The sequence below is a fragment of the Heptranchias perlo genome, chromosome 24, assembly GCF_035084215.1.
Source record: "Heptranchias perlo isolate sHepPer1 chromosome 24, sHepPer1.hap1, whole genome shotgun sequence".
Classification (NCBI taxonomy): domain Eukaryota; kingdom Metazoa; phylum Chordata; class Chondrichthyes; order Hexanchiformes; family Hexanchidae; genus Heptranchias; species Heptranchias perlo.
This window is the reverse complement of record NC_090348.1, coordinates 50627156-50648202: the sequence shown is the minus strand read 5'-3', so window position 1 is coordinate 50648202 and position 21047 is coordinate 50627156. Positions and strand designations below refer to the sequence as shown.

Genomic DNA, 21047 nt, shown 5'->3' with positions numbered 1-21047 from the left:
TTTGTAGAAGCTCTTTGGATTCTCCTTTGCCTTATCTGCCAAAGCAATCTCATGTCCCCTTTTTGCCCTCCTGATTTCTCTCTTAACTCTACTCCGGCAATCTCTATACTCTTCAAGGGATCCACTTGATCCCAGCTGTCTATGCATGTCATATGCCTCCTTCTTCTTTTTGACTTGGGCCTCAATCACCCGAGTCATCCAAGGTTCCCTACTTCTACCAGCCTTGCCCTTCACTTTATAAGGAATGTGCTTACCCTGAACCCTGGTTAACACACTTTTGAAAGCCTCCCACTTACCAGACGTCCCTTTGCCTGCCAACAGACTCTCCCAATCAACTTCTGAAAGTTGCTGTGTAATACCATCAAAATTGGCCTTTCCCCAATTTAGAATTTTAACTTTTGGGCCAGACCTATCCTTCTCCATAGCTATCTTAAAACTAATGGAATTATGATCACTGGTCCCAAAGTGATCCCTCACTAACACTTCTGTCACCTGCCCTTCCTTATTTCCCAAGAGGAGGTCAAGTTTTGCCCCCTCTCTCGTCGGGCCATCCACATACTGAATGAGAAATTCCTCCTGAATACACTCAACAAATTTCTCTCCATCCAAGCCCCGAATGCTATGGCTGTCCCAGTCAATGTTGGGAAAGTTAAAGTCCCCTACTATTACCACCCTATTTTTCTTGCAGCTGTCTGTAATCTCCTTACATATTTGCTCCTCAATTTCCCGTTGACTATTTGGGGGTCTGTAGTACAATCCTATCAAAGTGATCTCTCCCTTCTTATTTTTCAGTTCTACCCATATAGACTCAGTGGGCGAACCCTTGGATATATCCCCTCTCACTACTGCTGTGATGTTCTCCCTAATCAAGAACGCAACTCCCCCTCCTCTCTTCCCTCCTGCTCTATCTTTCCTATAGCATCTGTACCCTGGAACATTGAGCTGCCAGTCCTGCCCCTCCCTTAGCCATGTTTCAGTAATAGCTATAACATCCCAGTCCCATGTACCCATCCATGCCCTGAGTTCCTCTGCCTTGCCCATCAGACTTCTTGCATTGAAATAAATGCAGTTTAATCTAGACTTCCCTTGGACTTTGCCCTGCTTTCTCAGACCATCTGTCCGGTCATGTTCTGTACACTCTCCCTTACTGCCTTTTGTTTCTGTCACCACTTTATTTCCCACTGACTTCCTGCATCGGTTCCCATCCCCCTGCCATATTAGTTTAAACCCTCCCCAACAGCACTAGCAAACACTCCCCCTAGGACATTGGTTCCAGTCTCGCCCAGATGCAGACCGTCCAATTTGTACTGGTCCCACCTCCCCCAGAACCGGTTCCAATGTCCCAGGAATTTGAATCCCTCCCTCTTGCACCATCTCTCAAGCCACGTATTCATCCTAGCTATCCTGTCATTCCTATTCTGACTAGCCCGTGGCACTGGTAGCAATCCTGAGATTACTACCCTTGAGGTCCTACTCTTTAGTTTAACTCCTAACTCCCTAAATTCAGCTTGTAGGACCTCATCCTGTTTTTTACCTATATCGTTGGTGCCTATATGCACCACGACAACTGGCTGTTCACCCTCCCCCTCCAGAATGTCCTGCAGCCGCTCCGAGACATCCTTGACCCTTGCACCAGGGAGGCAACATACCATCCTGGAGTCTCGGTTGCGTCCGCAGAAACGCCTGTCTATTCCCCTTACAATCGAGTCCCCTATCACTATAGCTCTGCCACTCTTTTTCCTGCCCTCCTGTGCAGCAGAGCCAGCCACGGTGCCATGAACCTGGCCACTGCCACCTTCCCCTGGTGAGCCATCTCCCCCAACAGTATCCAAAACGGTATACCTGTTTTGGAGGGAGATGACCGCAGGGGACCCCTGCACTGCCTTCCTACTCTTCCTCTGTCTGTTGGTCACCCATTCACTATCTCCCTCAGTAATTTTTATCTGCGGTGTGACCAACTCACTGATCGTGCTATCCACGACTTTCTCAGCATCGCGGATGCTCCAAAGTGAGTCCATCCGCAGCTCCAGAGCCGTCAAGCGGTCAAACAATAGCTGCAGCTGGACACACTTCCCGCAGGTGAAGGAATCAGTGATACAGGAAGGATCCCTGAATTCCCACATCCCACAAGAGGAACATGACACGGCTGTGGGATCTCCTGCCATGACTTAACCCTTAAGTTAGCTTAACAACAACTACAATGTCAAGAGAAAAAAAAGGAAAGAAAAACTACTTACCACTCCCTTTAAGGAGTTTACTCCTTTAAATTGTTCTTAATTTAGAGAATGCTAATTACACTAGGGACCTTGATTCACTAAAAAATAAACGCTACTTCCTATAAGACCTGCAGACCTTCCCTTTCTTTTTACTTTAGTTACTGTAGATAAGTAGAAATACTCACCTGAACCTACTCACCAATCAGGTGCCTCCCCTGTGTCGCGTCCCTTTCTGATTCCTGACGTCACTTCGAACTCGGTCGCAGCTCCGCTCGGCTCGGCTCCTCTCAGCTGTTCTCAGCGCTCTGGAATCCCGCCTTTTATACGATTCACCAGAACACTGGACCCAGCACGGTTCAGATGAAGGCCATCCCAACAGTACAGCTCCTACTTTCCCCATTACTGGTGCCAGTGCCCCATGAATCGAAACCCATTTCTCCCACACCAATCTTTCAGCCACGAATTTAACACTCTAATCTATTTACTCTATGCCAATTTGCTTGTGGCTCAGGTAATAATCCAGAGATTATTACCTTTTGAGGTCTGCTTTTTAATTTAGCCCCTAGCTGCTCATACTCCCTAAGCAGAACCTCTTCCCTCGTCCTACCTATGTCGTTGGTACCTACGTGGACCACGACAACTGCATCTTCCCCCTCCCACTGCAAGTTCCTCTCCAGCCCAAAGCAGATGTCCCGACCCCTGGCACCGGGCAGGCAACACAACCTTCTGGTCTCTCGTTCTCTGTTGCAGAGAACTATACTGTCCCCGACTACCACTACATTCCTACTAACTCCCCCCGCTTGAATGGCTTCCTGTATCATGGTGCCACGGTCAGTTTGCTCATCCACCCTGAAGCCCCTGTTTTCATCCATACAGGCTTCAAGCACCTCAAACCTGTTGGACAATTGCAAAGGCTGAGGCTCCACCATTTCTACCTTCTTGATCCCCTTACCTGCCTCGCTCGCAGTCACACCCTCCTGTCCCTGACCACCGACCAATTTAGATGACCATATCCTAAGGGGTGAGACAAGTAGCAGAATGAATAGCGAGTTGGCTACAAAACAGGAAAGAGTAGGGGCTAAAGGTAGTTACTCAGGTGGGAAGTGGTGTTCCACAAGGATCGGTGCTGGCACCACTGTTGTTCACCATTGACATTAAAGATTTGGATGTGGGAATCAGAAGTACAATTTCAAAATTTGTGGATGACACCAAATAGGGGGCATAGTTAATACTGAGGAGGACTGCGACAAAATACAGTAAGTCATGAATAAACTTGCAGAATGGGCATGTAACTGGCAAATGAATTTCAATATAGATATATCACCCTGGCCGGCCGGACCCCCCTCTTCCACGCTCCCCGCCCCCCCCCCCCCCCCCCCCAAAGACTACTTGGCTGCTGGTGGGTGAGGCGTATTGGGGTTGTGTTGTCTAATTGCTATACAGCTGAATGGACAAGACGCGATGGACCAGATTGTGTGTGTCTGCCTCATTTTGATACCCCTGCTCAAAAAAGGGGATAGGGATAATCCTGGCAACTACAAGCCAGTCATCCTAAGGTCAGTGGTGGGGAAACTTTTGAGACCGTAATCCAGGACAAAATTAATTGGCACGTGGAAAGATATGGGTTAATAAATGAAAGCCAGCATGAATTTGTTAAATGATGTGGAGATGCCGGTGATGGACTGGGGTTGACAATTGTAAACAATTTTACAACACCAAGTTATAGTCCAGCAATTTTATTTTAAATTCACAAGCTTTCGGAGACTTCCTCCTTCCTCAGGTAAATGTTCAGGAGCTCCTTGAAGCCTACGCATTTATACATATAGAACAATACATGGTGTTTACAGAATGCCCCTGCAACTGCCCGTTGCCAAGGCAATCACCGTGTTCAGACAGAGAGGTGTCACCTGCAGAACCCCCGAATACATTCAACAAAAAAACAAACAGGAAAAAAAACAGAGAGAGGCAGAAACATCCGGAAGGCAGAGAAAGCCAGCAAATGACCCATTATATTAAAAACAGATAACATTTGTTCGCTGGTGGGGTAACGTGTAGCGTGACATGAACCCAAGATCCCGGTTGAGGCCGTCCTCATGGGTGCGGAACTTGGCTATCAATTTCTGCTCGACGATTTTGCGTTGTCGTGTGTCTCGAAGGCCGCCTTGGAGTACGCTTACCCGAAGGTCGGTGGATGAATGTCCATGACTGCTGAAGTGTTCCCCGACTGGGAGGGAACCCTCCTGTTTGGCGATTGTTGCGCGGTGTCCGTTCATCCGTTGTCGCAGCGTCTGCATGGTCTCGCCAATGTACCATGCTTTTGAATTTGTTAAAGGCAAATCTTGTTTGACTATCTTGATTGAGTTCTTTAATGAAGCAACAGAGAAGGTTGATATAGAAAGTGCAGAGGAGAAGTGAAAAAGGAAATGAGGGGCAAAGAGAGAATATGAGAATAGACTGGCGGCTAACATAAATGGGAATCTAAAAGTCTTCTATAGGCATATAAATAGTAAACGGGTAGTAAGAGGAGGAATGGGGCCGATGATGGACCAAAATGAAAATCTACGCATGGAGGCAGTGGGCATGGCTGAGGTATTAAACGAGTACTTTGCATCTGTTTTTACCAAGGAAGAAGATGCTGCTAAAGTTACAGTAAAAGAGGAGGTAGTTGAGATACCGGAAAGGCAAAAAATTGATAGGAGGTACTAGAAAGGCTGGCTGTACTTAAAATAGATAAGTCACCTGGTTCGGATGGGATGCATCCTAGGTTGCTGAGGGAAATGAGGATGGAAATTGCAGAGGTGCTGGTCATAATCTTCCAATCCTCCTCAGATATGGGGGTGGTGCCAGAGGACTGGAGAATTGCAAATGTTACACCCTTGTTCAAAAAAGGGTGTGAGGATAAACCTGGCAACTACAGGCCAGTCAGTTTAGCCTCTGTGGTGGGGAAGCTTTTAGAAACAATAATCTGGGACAAAATTAATAGTCACTTGGACAAGTGTGGATTGAGTGTGATTGAGTTTTTTGATGAGGTTACAGAGGGTTGATGAGGGTAATGTGGTTGATGTGTATATGGAATTTCAAAAGGTGTTTGATAAAGTGCCACATAATAGGGGGTTGTCCTACCTTTCCCCACAAGGGGGAAAGGTAGAGCAACCAAAGCTAGAGCTCCTTGGATGACAAGAGATAGAGAGTAAGATGAAGTAGAAAAAGGGGACATATGACAGATGTCAGGTTGATAATATGAGTGAGAGCCAAGCTGAATATAGAAAGTTCAGAAGGGAAGTGAAAAAGGAAATAAGAGGGGCAAAGCGAGAGTAAGATTAAACTGGCAACTAACATAAAAGGGAATCCAAAAGTCTTTAGGCATATAAATAGTAAACAGGTAGTAAGAGGAGGGGTGGGGCCGTTTAGGGACCAAAAAGGAGACCTACGCATGGAGGCAGAGGGAATGGGTGAGGTACTAAATGAATACTTTGCATCTGTCTTCACCAAGGAAGAAGAAGCTGCCAGTCACAGTAAAAGAGGAGGTAGTTGAGACACTGGATAGGTTAAAAATTAATAGAGGAGGGACTAGAAAGGCTGGCTGTACTTAATGTCACCAAGTCTGGATGGGATGCAATTTTTGGATACTGAGGGAAGTAAGGGTGGAAATTGCAGAGGCACTGGCCATAATCTTCTAATCATCCTTCGATACGAGGGTGGTATCGGAGGACTGATTTAAGGTAATTGGCAAAAGAACCAAAGGCGACATGAGGAAAAACTTTTTTTATGCAGCGAGTGGTTATGATCTGGAATGCACTGCCTGAAGGGGTGGTGGAGCTGGATTCAATCATTGCTTTCAAAAGGGAATTGGATACGTACTTGAAGGAAAAAAATTTGCAGGGCTATGGGGAAAGGGCGGGGGAGTGGAGCCAGCTGGATTACTCTTGCAGGGAGCTGGCATGGGCTCGTCGGACCAAAAGGCCCACTTCTGTGCTGTAACCATTCTATGATTCTAGACTTGTCAGCAAAATTGAATTCCATGGAATAAAAGGGGCAGTGGCAGCATGGATATGAAATTGGCTAAGGGGCAGAAAGCAGAGAGGAGTGGTGAACCGTTGTTTTTTTCAGACTGGAGGGCAGTATGCAGTGATGTCCCCCAGGGTTCGGTATAAGGACCACTGCTCTTTTTGATATATTAATTACCTGGACTTGGGTATGCAGGGCATAATTTCAAAGTTTGCGGATCGCACGAAACTCGGAAAAGTAGTAAACAGAGAGGAGGATAGTAGCAGACTTCAGGAGGTCAAAGACAGACTGGTGAAATGGGCAGACACATGACAGATGATATTTAATGCAGAGAAGTATGAAGTGCTTTATTTTGGTTGGAAGAATGAGGCAATATAAACTAAATGGTACAATTTTAAAGGGAGTGCAGGAACAGAGATCCCTAAGGATGTATATACACAAGTTTTTGAAGGTGGCAGAACAAGTTGATACGGCTGTTTAAAAAAGCATACGGGATCTTTGACTTTGTAACTAGAGGCATAGAGTAGAAAAGCAAGGAAGTTATGCTAAACCTTTATAATTACTGGTTAGGCCCCAGCTGGAGTATTGTGTTCAACTCTGGGCGCCACACTTTAGGAAGGATGTCAAGACCTTGGAGAGGGTGCAGAGGAGATTTACTCGAATGGTACCAGGGATATGAGACGAGAGAAGTTGGAATTGTTCAGAGCAGAGAAGATTAAGGGGAGATTTAATAGAGGCGTTCAAATCAAGAAGGGTTTTGATAGAGTAAATAAGGATAAACTGTTTCCACTGGCAGAAGGGTCAATATCCAGAGGGAACAGATTTAAGTTAATTGGCAGAAGAGCCAGAGGTGAGGTGAGAATTTTTTTTACGCAGTGAGTTATGATCTAGAATACACTGCCTGAAAGGTTGGTGGAAGCAGATTTAATAATAACTTTCAGAAGGGAATTGGATAAATACTTGAACTGGAGAAAATTTGCAGGGCTATGGGCAAAGAGCAGGAGAGTGAGATTAATTGGATAGCTCTCTAAGAGCCGGCACAAGCACTATGGGCCGAATAGCTGCTTTTTGTGCTGTGAGAATCTATGATGTGTTTCCTATGTTAACACATTCAAATTATTTTTTTCAGCGGGATCAAGCACATTATTATGGATTTGTCTACTTCCGACAGGTCAAGGATAGCACAGTTAAACGAGGGTATTTTCAAAAGGTAATGTGTCTTGCTTATTATATGAAACTGACTTGATTGTACATAGATAAGAGTCAACAAGTTTAACAAGAACATCAAGTTTGGTTAGTCTGACTCACTGCACTAATGAGAGATGATTGAGAGAAGAAAGACGCCAAGTTCCGTGATTTATTGAACTACCTTGTTGACATAAGGAGAAGCTTTGACACGCAAGTGCTCGGGTCGACAGCAGCAGGAAACTATTTTTAATTTATTTATTATGCCATAACAACACCTAGAAGTGTGAAAACGTTCAGCTTTTGATGCCTGTTCCTTACACAAGAAATGTACAATTGCCCTACAATGGATTCTGCAAAACCTAGCCTAGATTTTCTGATTGGTAATGCCCAATTGAGCAGAAAGTGGGCATTACCAATTGAGAAGTGGGGCAGAGATTTTCTGCGACAGCCATTAGAAGTGCTGTGCCTGTGGAGGAGTTTGGCTGTAACACAATTCTGTTAGTGTGTTCCTTGTAAATTGAAGCCTTTGTAAATCACGCGTATTTCCGGTGGGGAATTTGATGGGCACAGAAATAGGTGGCAATCTAATAATGTCCAGATGAACCTTTTGAAGGTGGTTGGACAAGTTGTTAAGGCTGTTGGAAAAAGCATACAGGATCCTTGGCTTTATAAATAGACATAGGGCCCAATTTTAGCACCCGCTATCGGGTGTGTTCTCGGCGGGGGGCCCCCGAAAATCCCGAAATCCAGGTGCGGGACTGGATCACGCCTCGATCCCGCCCACTTCCGGGTTCCGCGCTGACGTGCGGGGGTGTGTGCGCAGCCCCCGCTGGTGGGAATCCCGCAGGCAATTGAAGCCAGCGGGATGCCACTTGACAGTATTTACTTTGCTTGTTCAGGTCATTAACTGACCTGATTAAGGGACTGTGTGTGATTTTAGATAAACATGGGACTGTTTCACACACTGGGGGAAACACTCCCAGTTGAAATGGACGTGTTGCAGCTGTCAGCCTGTGGCAGCTGCAAAGGTCCATTTGACAGGTGGGGGGGGGATGGGGGGGAAGACCCTCACTCATTGCAGGAGGCCACTCTGTCACTTGGGACAGAGTTTGGCCTCCGCCGCCCTCCTCCTGACGGTCAAAGTCACCAACCTGCACACTTTCCCCGGGGTCCGGAGACATGTACCTACCTTGCGGACCCCCTCAGATGTACATCTTGCGGATGGGGGCCGCCGTAGCTGCAGTCATGACCTCCTCGGAGGGCGAACAGCCTCACCAGCCTCGCGATCCACGCCGTCCACCTCTGACACGTGGAGCTCCACAACAGAGTGCTGTGACACATCCACCTGTACAGCAGGAGGGAGGGCTACCGCAGAGAGGGATGCGTAGCAGAGGGCACTACCCTCGCCACTGGGTCCACAGACCGAGGTGCAGCTCCCCGGACCCCTCTGAGCAGCAGTGCACACGGAGGCTCAGAGTCACCCGACATGTAGTCGTGGACATCTGCAGCCTCTTTCATGCCGAGCTGCTCCTGGCTGGGCCCAGCACCATCTGCTTACCTGTCCCTGCCAAAGTCACCACTGCCCTCCACAACTTCTCCGCATCCTTCCAGGGTGCAACCGGGTACATCGCCTCTGTCGTCTGCGCAGAAGAGCCCTGCAAATACATCTGCACCCACTCTGCAGTAACACAATGGGTGGCATCAGTGGTGGGTCCTCATAGTGATACCCAGGAGCGGCCACTATTGCACAAACCAGACAGGATTCGCGGAGACATGGCAGTAGTGGTGCCAATGTAATGTGAGATGTGAGTTGTTCTGAAATTCAATATGAGTAACACCCATGACAATCCCTCAACCACCCCTGTGCATCCCCTTCATGCTCACGACACGGTTGCCTTACGCTGCCTACTGCACATATGTGATGCATGCCCTGTGGCTGCAGCACAGGTAGTGGCAGGTTGAGTGCGGCTGGCCGTGAGAGAGATGCACGAGAGGGTGAGTCTGGGATAGAGCCATGAGATTGTATGAGGATTGGGTTGCGTGGTAGTGGCAGGATGAGTACTGGCGAGGTGAGTAAGTGCAGGAACGATGAGGATGAGGTTTGAGTGGGTATGAGGGGTGATGTGGCAGAGTAGTGTTGGCAGTGCCGATGGAGATGTGGGGTGGGGGCAGCGCTGTGGCAGACGGAGTGTAGGGGAAAGACTACGTGTACTCACTGTGGCTGACCTACGGAGGTCATTGGAGTGCCTCCTGCACTGTATGCAGGTGGGCGATATGTTGGTGGTGCTGGTGACCTCCTCCTGCCACCTCGAGCCAGACCTTCCTGGTGGCGGAGGCAGGCCGCTTCCTCCCGCCCGCCGGGTGGAGGATCTCTGTCCTCCCCCTCCTACTTCCTACTCACCCCATCTAATGATACCTGGGGTGAGGCATCATTATACTGGGAGCAGCCTTCCTCCTGGGCTGCTCCATGCTGTAATTGTTGCTGTTTGTGGCAGCATCTGTCAGTGGAGGACTGCCCCTTTAAATAGAGTGCCTCCAGCTGACAGATCGTACTGCGCATGCGCAGCCCGCCCGATGCGCAGATCAGCAGCGGGGAACCCGGAGGAGCAGGTAAGTGGCTCCAATTAGTGGGTTGCCTGCTACGATCGCGCAGGAAACCCACTAATTTCACCGGGCGCGTTCCGCGCCCGCTGGCCCACCCGCCGAGAACCCGCACCCCTGGTAAAATCGGGCCCATAGAGTACAAAAGCGAGAAAAGTATGCTAAACATTTATAAATCACTGGTTAGGCCTCATATGGAGTATTGTGTCCAATTCTGGGCACCACACTTTAGGAAGGATGTCAAGGCCTTAGAGAGGGTGCAGAGGCAAGTGCGACCAATGAGCCAAAGCTGACTGGCAAGGACATACCCAGGAATAATGATGCAGGAGTCTGGGATGTTGCCTGATAGATATGGCTGTGTGCGTACAAGTGTGTCAGACTTTTACTTCTAGTCTATGAGATAGCTCTGCTAACTTGGCACCAGGGGGACTTTGCAGGGCCAGCTGGGATGAGATTGCCTAAGAGATATCCTGAAACAATCGGCGATGTGTCTGTTTGATCTTTTTGCTCTATTACTGAACTTTGTAATTGTTTACAGCATTAAAAGTCTACCACGTATTCTGGAGCTTTGAGTCGGGTTACGGGCTTTCTTACGTGAAGGACATTAGTGAATAAGTTGGATTTCTACGATAATCTGCCAGATTTCTTAAATGGAAAGAAAATAATTGCATGGAAAATGAAAGAGACCTGGGGTCCTGATTGACAATAAATTGAAGCTATTGCAACAATGCTTAATGGCAGTGAGTAAAGCAAATGAGATGTTGGGACGTATTAAAAGATCAATATTGAGCTGAAAGAGTGAGGTAGTCCTGCCACTTTATGATTTGGTGTGACTGCACTTAGAATACTGTACACAGTTCTGGTCACAAAAAGGATATTATAGTTAGAGAGCAACCAGAATGATTGAGGGGATGGAGGGATTAGATTATGAGGAGCAATTATGTAATATGGGCGTTTTCTCACTGGAAAAGAGAAGTTTGATGGCTGTTTTTAGGATTCTAAAAGGACTAGCAAATGTCGACCATGACGAGCTATTTCACGTTGTCTAGAACAGTAGAACCAGAGGACACGGTCTGCATTTGAAGAGGGGTAAATTCAAAATTAATCTGTGGGAACAATATTTGTGAGCGAGTGGCCAATCTATGGAACAGGCTCCATAGGGAGACGGTGGAAGCAGTTAGTATTGATTCGTTAAAATGCAAATTAGATACTTTCTGAAAGAAATCTAACATTTTGGGATGCAGTACGAGGATAGCTAAGGTAAAGGAGGGACCTATCAGGGATGATAAGGGTAACTTGTGTGTAGAAGCAGAGGATGTGGGTAGGGTTTTAAATGACTATTTTGTCTCTGTATTCACAAAGGAAAGGGATGATCCGGACACAGTAGTTAAAGAGGAGAGGTGTGAAATATTGGATAAGGTGAACATAATGAGAGAGGACGTACTAGAGAGACTGGAATCCTTAAAAGTTGATAAGTCACCAGGCCCGGCTGGATTGTTTCCTAGGCTATTGAAGGAAGCCAGGGAGGAAGTAGATGCTCTGAGAATCATTTTCCAATCCTCACTAGATACAGGGCGATACCGGAGGACTGGAAGACTGCAAATGTAGTACCATTGTTTAAAATGGGTACAAGGGAAAGGCCGAACAATTATAGGCCAGTCAGTTTCACCTTGGTGGTGGGCAAACTATTAGACTCAATACTGAGAGATAGGATAAATTGTCACTTGGAAAGGCATGGTTTAATCAAGGACAAATGTAAGGAATCTTACAACACCAGGTTATAGTCCAACTGTTTTATTTGAAAATCACAAGCTTTCGGAAGCTTTCTCCTTCATCAGGTGTCGCTCACCTGACGAAGGAGAAAGGCTCCGAAAGCTTGTGATTTTCAAATAAAACAGTTGGACTATAACCTGGTGTTGTAAGATTCCTTACATTTGTCAACCCCAGTCCATCACCGGCATCTCCACATCATAATCAAGGATAGTCAGCATGGATTTGTTCAGGGAAGGTCATGCCTTACAAATCTGATTAAATACTTTGAGGAAGTGACAAGGAGGATTGATGAGGGTAGTGCAGTGGATGTTGTATACATGAATTTTAGTAAAGCATTTAACAAGGTCCCACATGGCAGACTGGTCAGAAAGGTAAAATCCCATGGGATACAGGGAATTGTGGGAATTGGATCCAAAATTGGCTCAGTAACAAGAAACAAAGGGTAAAAGTCAATGGATGTCTTTGCGAATGGCAATCTGTTTCCAGTGGTGTGCCACAGGACTCTGTGTTGGAACCCTTGCTGTTTGTGATATATATTAATGATTTGGACTTGAATGTAGGGGGCATGATTGGCAAATTTGCAGACGACACAAAAATTGGCCATGTAGTTGATAGTGAAGAGGATAGCTGTAGACTCAAAGAAGATATCAATGGGTTGATGGAGTGGGCGGAAAAGTGGCAAATGGAGTTCAACCCGGAGAAGTGTGAGGTAATGCACTTAGGGAGGGCAAACAGTAAAAGGGAATATGCAGTAAACGGGAATATATTGAGAGGGGTAGAGGAAGTGAGAGACCTTGGAGTGCATGTGCACAGGTCCCTGAAGGTGGCAGTACAGGTAGATAAGGTTGTGAAGAAGGCATACGGAATGCTCTCCGTTATTAGCCGAGGTATAGAATACAAAAGCAAGGATGTAATGATAGAACTGTATAAAACGCTGGTAAGGCCACAGCTGGAGTATTGTATGCAGTTCTGGTCACCACATTACAGGAAGGACGTAATTACTGTGGAGAGAGTGCAGAGAAGATTTACAAGAATGTTGCCAGGGCTTGAAAACTGCAGCTATGAGGAGAGATTGGATAGACTGGGGTTGTTTTCCTTGGAGCAGAGGAGGCTGAAGGGAGACTTGATTGATGTGTATAAAATTATGAGGGTCCCAGATAGAGTAGACAGGAAGTACCTGTTTCCCCAAGTGGAGAGTTCAAGAACTAGAGGACATAGATTTAAACTGATTGGCGGAAGGGTTAGAGAGGACATGAGAAAAAACTTTTTTACCCAGAGGATGGTGGGTGTATGGAATTTGCTGCCCGAATTGGTGGTAGAAGCAGGGACCCTCAACTCTTTTTAAAAAGTACCTGGACCTGCACCTAAAGTGCTGTAAGCTTCAGGGCTACAGACCGGGTGCTGGAAGGTGGGATTAGAATGTGCACCTGGTTGTTCTTCGAGCTGGTGCGGACACGATGGGCCGAATGGCCCCCTTCTGCGCTGTATCTTTTCTATGGTTGTGTGGTTCAATGAGTAATTTGAGACATGACGTAAGTTAACATGCTTGGGAAGAACAGGTGACTTTGGACCTATGATTCCCAAAGCTCTCCACTACTGGGATTTTCCTCGCCTCATGCCTGGGTCTGTTGGAGACTAATTGATAAAGATCGATTTCAATGATTAGTCAACAACTCTACTATCGTTGTATCATGCGACTATCAGGATGGTAGAAGGCAAACTAGACCTTGGTCTTTGCTTGTCTAGCAATGCCTATGTTCCTATATTTCATAGTTATATTTTTTCTGGAACCAGCCCACAAATGACCATATTTATTGAATTCAATTTCACAAATTGCCATGGTAGGATTTGAACTCAAGATCTCTGGGTTGCACATCTATTCGACTTTGCAGCTTTGAGGCAAGTGCCGGGACCTTATAAAGGTATAAAAGTGAAAAAGAGGTATTATAGAGCACTATTTCAAGTTAAACCACAGCTGTAGGACAAGGAGACATATTGGTAAAAAGCAAGATTAGCACTAATGTCAGGAAGCACTTTACTCAGAATAATCAATGCCTGGAATGGTGGTCTGGGTAGAGTGGTGAAGCTGAAAATTCTAAATTGAGAGGAAGTTCGAGGCTGTGATGGTGGTACTGTGGGTTTCTATGGAAGATGAGCTAGATTACCAAATAGCCTTCCTCATTTGTACTTTTCTTTGTGAAGAATACTATGAAGGTTCTTCCAAACCTGTAAGATTATTAGTGAAGCTCAAGGGGGATGGGAACCTGAGTGGGGAGTCAGAAGGGAGTAAAGTTGAGAGCAGCAAGAGAGGGGAAGACCCAGGGGAAATTTACAATACAAATAGTACAAACAGTTGTTCAAGATCAAGTGAAAGGGAAAAGTGTAGAGCAGCAGAAAGAAAGTATACTTTAGACACTACAGATAAAGTGAAAACTAGAAGGCGTAAGGCGATTAACCCAGCATCAAAGCTGAAGGTCAGGCTAGGATGTGTGGCCCAACTAAGAGTTCTATATACAAATGCACGGAGTATAAGGAATAAATTAAGTGAACTACAGGTTCAAATTCAATTTGGACGGTATGACATAATAGCTATTACTGAGACATGGCTGCAGGATAGGAACTAAATATACCGGGTTATAAGATCCATAGGAGAGACAGGGAAAATGGAAGAGGGGGAGGAGTAGCCTTAATGATTAGAGATGAAATCACTTCAATGACAAAAGAGGATATAACCAGAGGTAAGCAGCCAACAGAGACCTTATGGGTTGAATTGAGAAATAGGAAAGGATCTAAGACTATAGTGGGAATTGTGTATAGGAGCCCTGGCAGCAGCTCTGAAGTGCTAGATTGTATAAATGCAGAGATTAGACAAGCGTGCAAGAAAGGCATAGTGGTCTTAATGGGGGACTTTAACCTTCAAATAGATTGGGAAAAGCAGACTAGCAACTGTCAGAAAGGTAGTGAATTTCTTGAGTGTGTCCGGGATAGTTTTCTACAGCAGTATGTCCTAGAGGCAACAAGGGGGCAAGCCATACTAGATTTAGTAATGAGTAATGAACCAGATTTAGTTAACGGCTTAACTGTATGCAAACATCTATCCAATAGCGATCATAACATGATCGCGTTCAATGTAGTGTTTGAAAGGGAAAAAAGTGCATCAGCTGTTAAGATTCTAGACTTGGGTAAGGCTGACTTCAATGGGATAAGACAGAGACTGTCCACAGTAAACTGGACAAATCTGTTAATGGGTAAAACGACTGATGATTAGTGGGAAATGTTTAAAGAAACATTTAATGTGATACAGAATCGGTTTATACCCCTGAGGGGCAAGAACTCTACTTGCCAAAAAAAACCAGCCATGGACAACTAAAGAGGTACGGGACAGTATAAGACATAAGGAAAGGGCATACAAAAAGGCAAAAAATGGCACAGATCCTGGCGAATGGGAAAGATACAAAGATCAACAAAGCGTCACAAAACAGATAGTAAGAGCTACAAAGAGAGTATGAAAATAAACTTGCAAGGGATATCAAAACCAATACGAAGAACTTTTATAGTTACTTTAGGAAAAGGAGGGTGGTCAGGAGCAGTGTTGGCCCCTTAAAAACTGAAAGTGGGGATATTGTCATTGACAATGGGGAAATGGCGGACATGTTGAATAATTACTTTGCGTCATTATTTACAGTAGAAAAAGAGGATAGCATGCCAGAAATCCCAAGAAAACTAATATTGAATCGGGGACAGGCACTTGTTAAAATTAACATAAGTAATGCAACATTAATGAAGAAAATAATAGCACTAAAGAGTGACAAATCCTCAGGACCAGATGGTTTCCATCCCAGCGTTTTAAAGGAAGTAGGTGAGCACATTGCGGATGCCCTAACTATAATCTTTCAGAGTTCTCTAGATTCAGGTACTGACCCTCTAGATTGGAAAATTGCACATGTCACTCTGCTTTTTAAGAAAGGAGAGAGAGGGAAACCAGGGAATTACAGACCAGTTAGTCTAACATCTGTTGTGGGGAAAATGCTGGAGTCTGTAATTAAGGATAGGGTGACTGAACATCTCGAATTTTCACTTAATCAGAGAGAGCCAGCATGGATTTGTGAAAGGTAGGTCGTGCCTGACAAACCAGATTGAATTTTTTGAAGAGGTGACTAAAGTAGTGGACAGGGGAATGTCAGTGGATGTTATTTATATGGACTTCCAGAAGGCATTTGATAAGGTCCCACATAAGAAACTGTTAGCTAAGATAGAAGCCCATGGAATTGAGGGAAAAGTACGGACTTGGTTAGGAAGTTGGCTGAGCGAAAGGCGACAGAATAGGGATAATGGGTAGGTACTCACATTGGCAGGATGTGACTAGTGGAGTCCTGCAGGGATCTGTCTTGGGGCCTCAATTATTCACAATATTTATTAACGACTTAGATGAAGGCATAGAAAGTCTCATATCTAAGTTTGCCGATGACACAAAGATGGGTGGCATTGTAAGCAGTGTAGATGAAAACATAAAATTACAAAGCAATATTGATAGATTAGGTGAATGGGCAAAACTGTGGCAAATGGAATTCAATGTAGACAAATGTGAGGTCATCCACTTTGGATCAAAAAAGGATAGAACAGGGTACTTTCTAATGGTAAAAAGTTAAAAACAGTGGATGTCCAAAGGGACCTAGGGGTTCAGATACATAGATCATTGAAGTGTCATGAACAGGTGCAGAAAATAATCAAGAAGGCAAATGGAATGCTGGCCTTTATCTAGAGGACTAGAGTACAAGGGGGCAGAAGTTATGCTGCAGCTATACAAAACCCTGGTTAGACCAGACCTGGAGCATTGTGAGCAGTTCTGGGCACCGCACCTTTGGAAGGACATATTGGCCTTGGAGGGAGTACGACGTAAGTTTACTAGAATGATACCCGGACTTCAAGGGTTAAGTTACGAGGAGAGATTACACAAATTGGGGTTGTATTCTCTGGAGTTTGGAAGGTTAAGGGGTGATCTGATCGAAGTTTATAAGATATGAAGGGGAACAGATAGGGTGGATAGAGAGAAACTATGGTTGGGGATTCTAGGAGTAGGGGGCACAGTCTAAAAATTACAGCCAGACCTTTCAGGAGCGAGATTAGAAAACATTTCTACGCACAAATGGTGATAGAAGTTTGGAAAACTCTTCCGCAAACAGCAATTGATACTAGCTCAATTGCTAAATTTAAATGTGAGATCGATAGCTTTTTGGCAACCAAAGGTATTAAGGGATATGGGCCAAAGGCAGGGATATGGAGTTAGATCACAGATCAACCATGATCTTATCAAATGGGCGGAGCAGGCACGAGGGGCTGAATGGCCTCCTCCTGTTCCTATGTTCATCAAATTAAGTCTATTATTCAAATCGACTGGCTGCATTCAATAGGTGAGCTTGCCATTGCCTCAGTGGTACAGGAATTATCATGTTCCATAGACTGTCTAAAAGTATGTTTATCATATGTTCTTGCTCAATTTTCAGTTAACAGAAATGTAGTTCTTCTGATGGCTCAGTAGGTATGGGTTCGAATCATACAGCAGGGAAGGAGGCCATTCGGCCCATCGAGTCCGTGCTGGCTCTGTCCATGAGCAATCCAGCTAGTTCCACTCCCCCACCCTATCCCTGTAGCCCTGCACATTTTTTCGTTCCAAGTACTTAACCTGTTCCCTTTTGAAGGCCGTGATTGAATCTGCCTCTACCATTCCCTCGGGCAGTGCATTCCAGATGCCGACCACTCGCTGCGTAAGAAAAGTTTCTCCTCGTGTCACTTTTGGTTCTTTTGCCAATCACCTTAAATCTATGCCCTCTGGTTCTTGACCCTTCCGCCAATGGGAACAGTTTCTCTCTATCTACTCTGTCTCGACCCTTCATGATTTTGAATACCTCAAATCTCCTCTCAACCTTCTCTGTTCCAAGGAGAACAATCCCAGCTTCTCCAGTCTATCCACGTAATTTAAGTCCCTCATCCCTAGAATCATTCTAGTAAATCTCCTCTGCACCCTCTCTAAGGCCTTCACATCCTTCCTAAAGTGCGGTGCTCAGGACTGGATACAATACTCCAGTTGTGGTCGAACCAGTGTTTTATAAAGGTTCATCATGACTTCCTTGCTTTTGTACTCTACGCTTCTGTTTGTAAAGGCCAGGACCCTGTATGCTTTTTTAACTGCTTTCTCAACCTGCCCTGCCACCTTCAACGATTTGTGCACATATACCCCCAGATCCCTCTGTTCCTCTTCCCCTTTTAGAATCGCGCCCTCTAGTTTATATTGGCTGTCCTCATTTTTCCTACCGAAATGCATAACTTCGCATTTTTCCGCGTTAAACTTCATCTACCACGTGTCCGCCCATGCCAACATCGTGTCTATATCCTCTTGAGGTCTATCACTATCCTCCTCACTGTTCACTACCCTGCCACGTTTTGTGTCATCTGCAAATTTTGAAATTGTGCCCTGTACTTCCAAGTCCACGTTATTAATGTATATCAAGAAAAGCAGTGGTCCCAGCACCGACCTCTGGGGAACACCACTGCACACCTCCCTCCAGTCCGAAAAACAACCGTACACCCGCTGCACTCTGTTTCCTATCATTTAGCCAATTCTGTATCCGTGTTGCTATTGCCCCCTTTATTCCATGTGCCGCAATCTTAATAGCAATCTTACCATGTGGCACTTTATCAAATGCTTTTTGAAAATCCATATACACCACATCACCTGCATTGCCCTCATCAAAAAACTCTATCAAGCTGGTTAAACACGATTTGCCTTCAACAAATCCGTGCAGGCTTCCCCTAATCAATCCACATTTGTCCAAGTGACTGTTAATTCTGTTCCGGATTATCGTTTCCAAAAGTTTCCCCACCACCAAAGTTAAACTGACTGGCCTATAGTGGCTGAGTTTATCCTTACACCCTTTTTTGAACAAGGGTGTAACATCTACAATTCTCTAGTCCTCTGGCACCACCCCCGTATCTAAGGATGTTTGGAAGATTATGGCCAGTACCTCCGCAATTTCCCCCCTTACTTCCCTCAGCATCCAAGGGTGCATCCCATCCAGACCAGGTGACTTATCTATTTTAAGTATAGCTAGCCTTTCTTGTACTTCTTAATTTTTAGCCCATCCAGTATCTTAACTATATCTTCCTTTACTGAGACTCTGGTAGCATCTTCTTCCTTGGTAAAGACCAATGCAAAGTACTCATTTAGTACCTCAGCCATGCCCACTGCCTCCATGAGTAGATCTCCTTTATGGTCCCTAATCGGCTCCACCCATCCTCTTACTACCCATTTACTGTTAACATATCTGTAGAAGACTTTTGGATTCCCTTTTATGTTGTCTGCTAGTCTATTCTCATACTCTCTCTTTACCCCTCTTATTTCCTTCTTCACTTCCCCTCTGAACTTTCTATATTCTCTCAGGTTGTTAACACAAGCATCAACCAGACAGCTGTCCTATGCTGCTTTTTTCCACTTCATCTTATTCTCTATCTCCTTTGTCATCCAGGGAGCTTTGGCTTTGGTTGCCCTACCTTTCTCCCTTGTTGGGATGTACTTTGTCTGTACCCGAATCATCTCTTTAAAGGCTGCCCAATGTTCAATTATAGTTTTGCCTGCCAATCTTTGATTCCAATTTACCCAGGCTGGATCTGTTCTCATCCCACTGAAATTGGCCCTCCTCCAATTGAGTATTTTTACTTCAGAGTGGTCAGAGTCCTTTTCCATAGCTATATTAAACCTTATGATACTATGATCGCTGCTCCCTAAATGCTCCCCAACTGACACTTGCTCCACTTGGCCCGTCTCATTCCGTAGAACGCTAGTCCTGAAGTCTGTTACTGAATCATAAAAAGGTTACAGCACGGGAAGAGGCCATTTGGCCCATCGAGTCCGTGCCGGCTCTATGCAAAAGCAATCCAGCTTGTCCCACTTGCCCGCCCTTTCCCCGTAGCCCTGCATATACCTCCAGATCTCTGTTCCTGTACCCCTTTCAGAGTTGTGCCCTCTAGTTTATATTGCCTTTCCTTGGTCTTCCTACCGAAATGTATCACTTTGCATTTTTCTGCGTTAAATTTCATCTGCTACGTGTCCGCCCATGCCACCAGCCTGTCTATCTCCTCTTGAAGTCCATCACTATCCTCCTCACTGTTTACCACCCTTCCAAGTTTTGTCTTCTGCAAATTTTGAAATTGTGACCTCTACTCCCAAGTCCAAGTCATTAATATATATCAAGAAAAGCGGTGTTTCCAGCACTGACCCCTGGGGAAACACCACTGTCCACCTCCCTCCAGTCCGAAAAACAACCATTCACCACTACTCTCTGTTTCCTGTCTCTTAGCCAATTCTGTATCTATGTTGCTACTGCCCTCTTTATTGCATGGGTTGCAATCTTGATGATAAGCCTACAGTGCGATATTTTATCAAACGCCTTTTACAAGTCCATATACACCACATCAACTGCATTGCCCTCATCTAGCCCCTCTGTTACCTCATCAAAAAACTCTATCAGGGTAGTTTAGCACAATTTGCCTTTAACAAATCCGTGCTGGCTTTCCCTAATCAATACTCATCCAAGTGATTGTTAATTCTGTCCTGGATTATCGTTTCTAAAAGTCTCCCCACCACTGAGGTTAAACTGACTGGCCTATCCTCCGGGTTGATCCTTGCATCCTTTTTTGAATAAGGGTGTAACATTTGCAATTGTCCAGTTCTCTGGCACGACCCCAATATCTACATACTTGCATTGGAGGCAGTTCAGAGAAGGTTCACTAGGTTGATTCCAAGTATGGAAGGGTTGTCTTATGAGGAAAGATTGAACAGGTTGGGTCTATACTCATTGGAGTTTAGAAGAATGAGAGGAGATCTTATTGAAACATACAAGATTCTGAGGGGACTCGATAGGGTAGATGCTGAGAGGATGTTACCCCTCATGGGGGAATCTAAAACTAGGGGGCATAGTCTCAGAATAAGGGATCGCCCGTTTAAGACGGAAATGAGGAGGAGTTTCTTCTCCCAGAGGGTAGTGATTTTTTGGAATTCTTTACCCCAAAAAGCTGTGGAGGCTGAGTCAATGAATACATTCAAGGCTGAGTTGGACAAATTTTTGATCAGCAAGGGAGTCAAAGGATATAGGGAAAAGGCAGGAAAGTGGAGTTGAGGTAAAAATCAGATCAGCCATGATCTCATTGAATGGCGGAGCAGGCTCAAGGGGCCGAATGGCCTACTCCTGCTCCTATCTCTTATGG

The 21047-nt window shown here is 45.3% G+C and overlaps 1 protein-coding gene across 8 annotated transcripts in view; it reads left to right on the top strand.

Moving 5' to 3' along the window:
* The window catches only part of dennd6b (DENN/MADD domain containing 6B), a 236093-nt gene that overhangs the window by 38014 nt on the left and 177032 nt on the right, over nt 1-21047 (top strand). For 7 of the 8 annotated variants that reach the window (XR_010967118.1, XR_010967117.1, XR_010967119.1 and 4 more), the window contains one exon: nt 7354-7434. The exons of the other annotated variant lie outside the window; for it this stretch is intronic. Coding sequence is in view for 4 of the 7 variants with exons in the window: in XM_068005279.1 (XP_067861380.1) it covers nt 7354-7434 (81 nt within the window). In the remaining 3 variants the exon portion in view is untranslated. The remainder of the gene's footprint in view (nt 1-7353; nt 7435-21047) is intronic. 8 annotated transcript variants of the gene reach the window in all.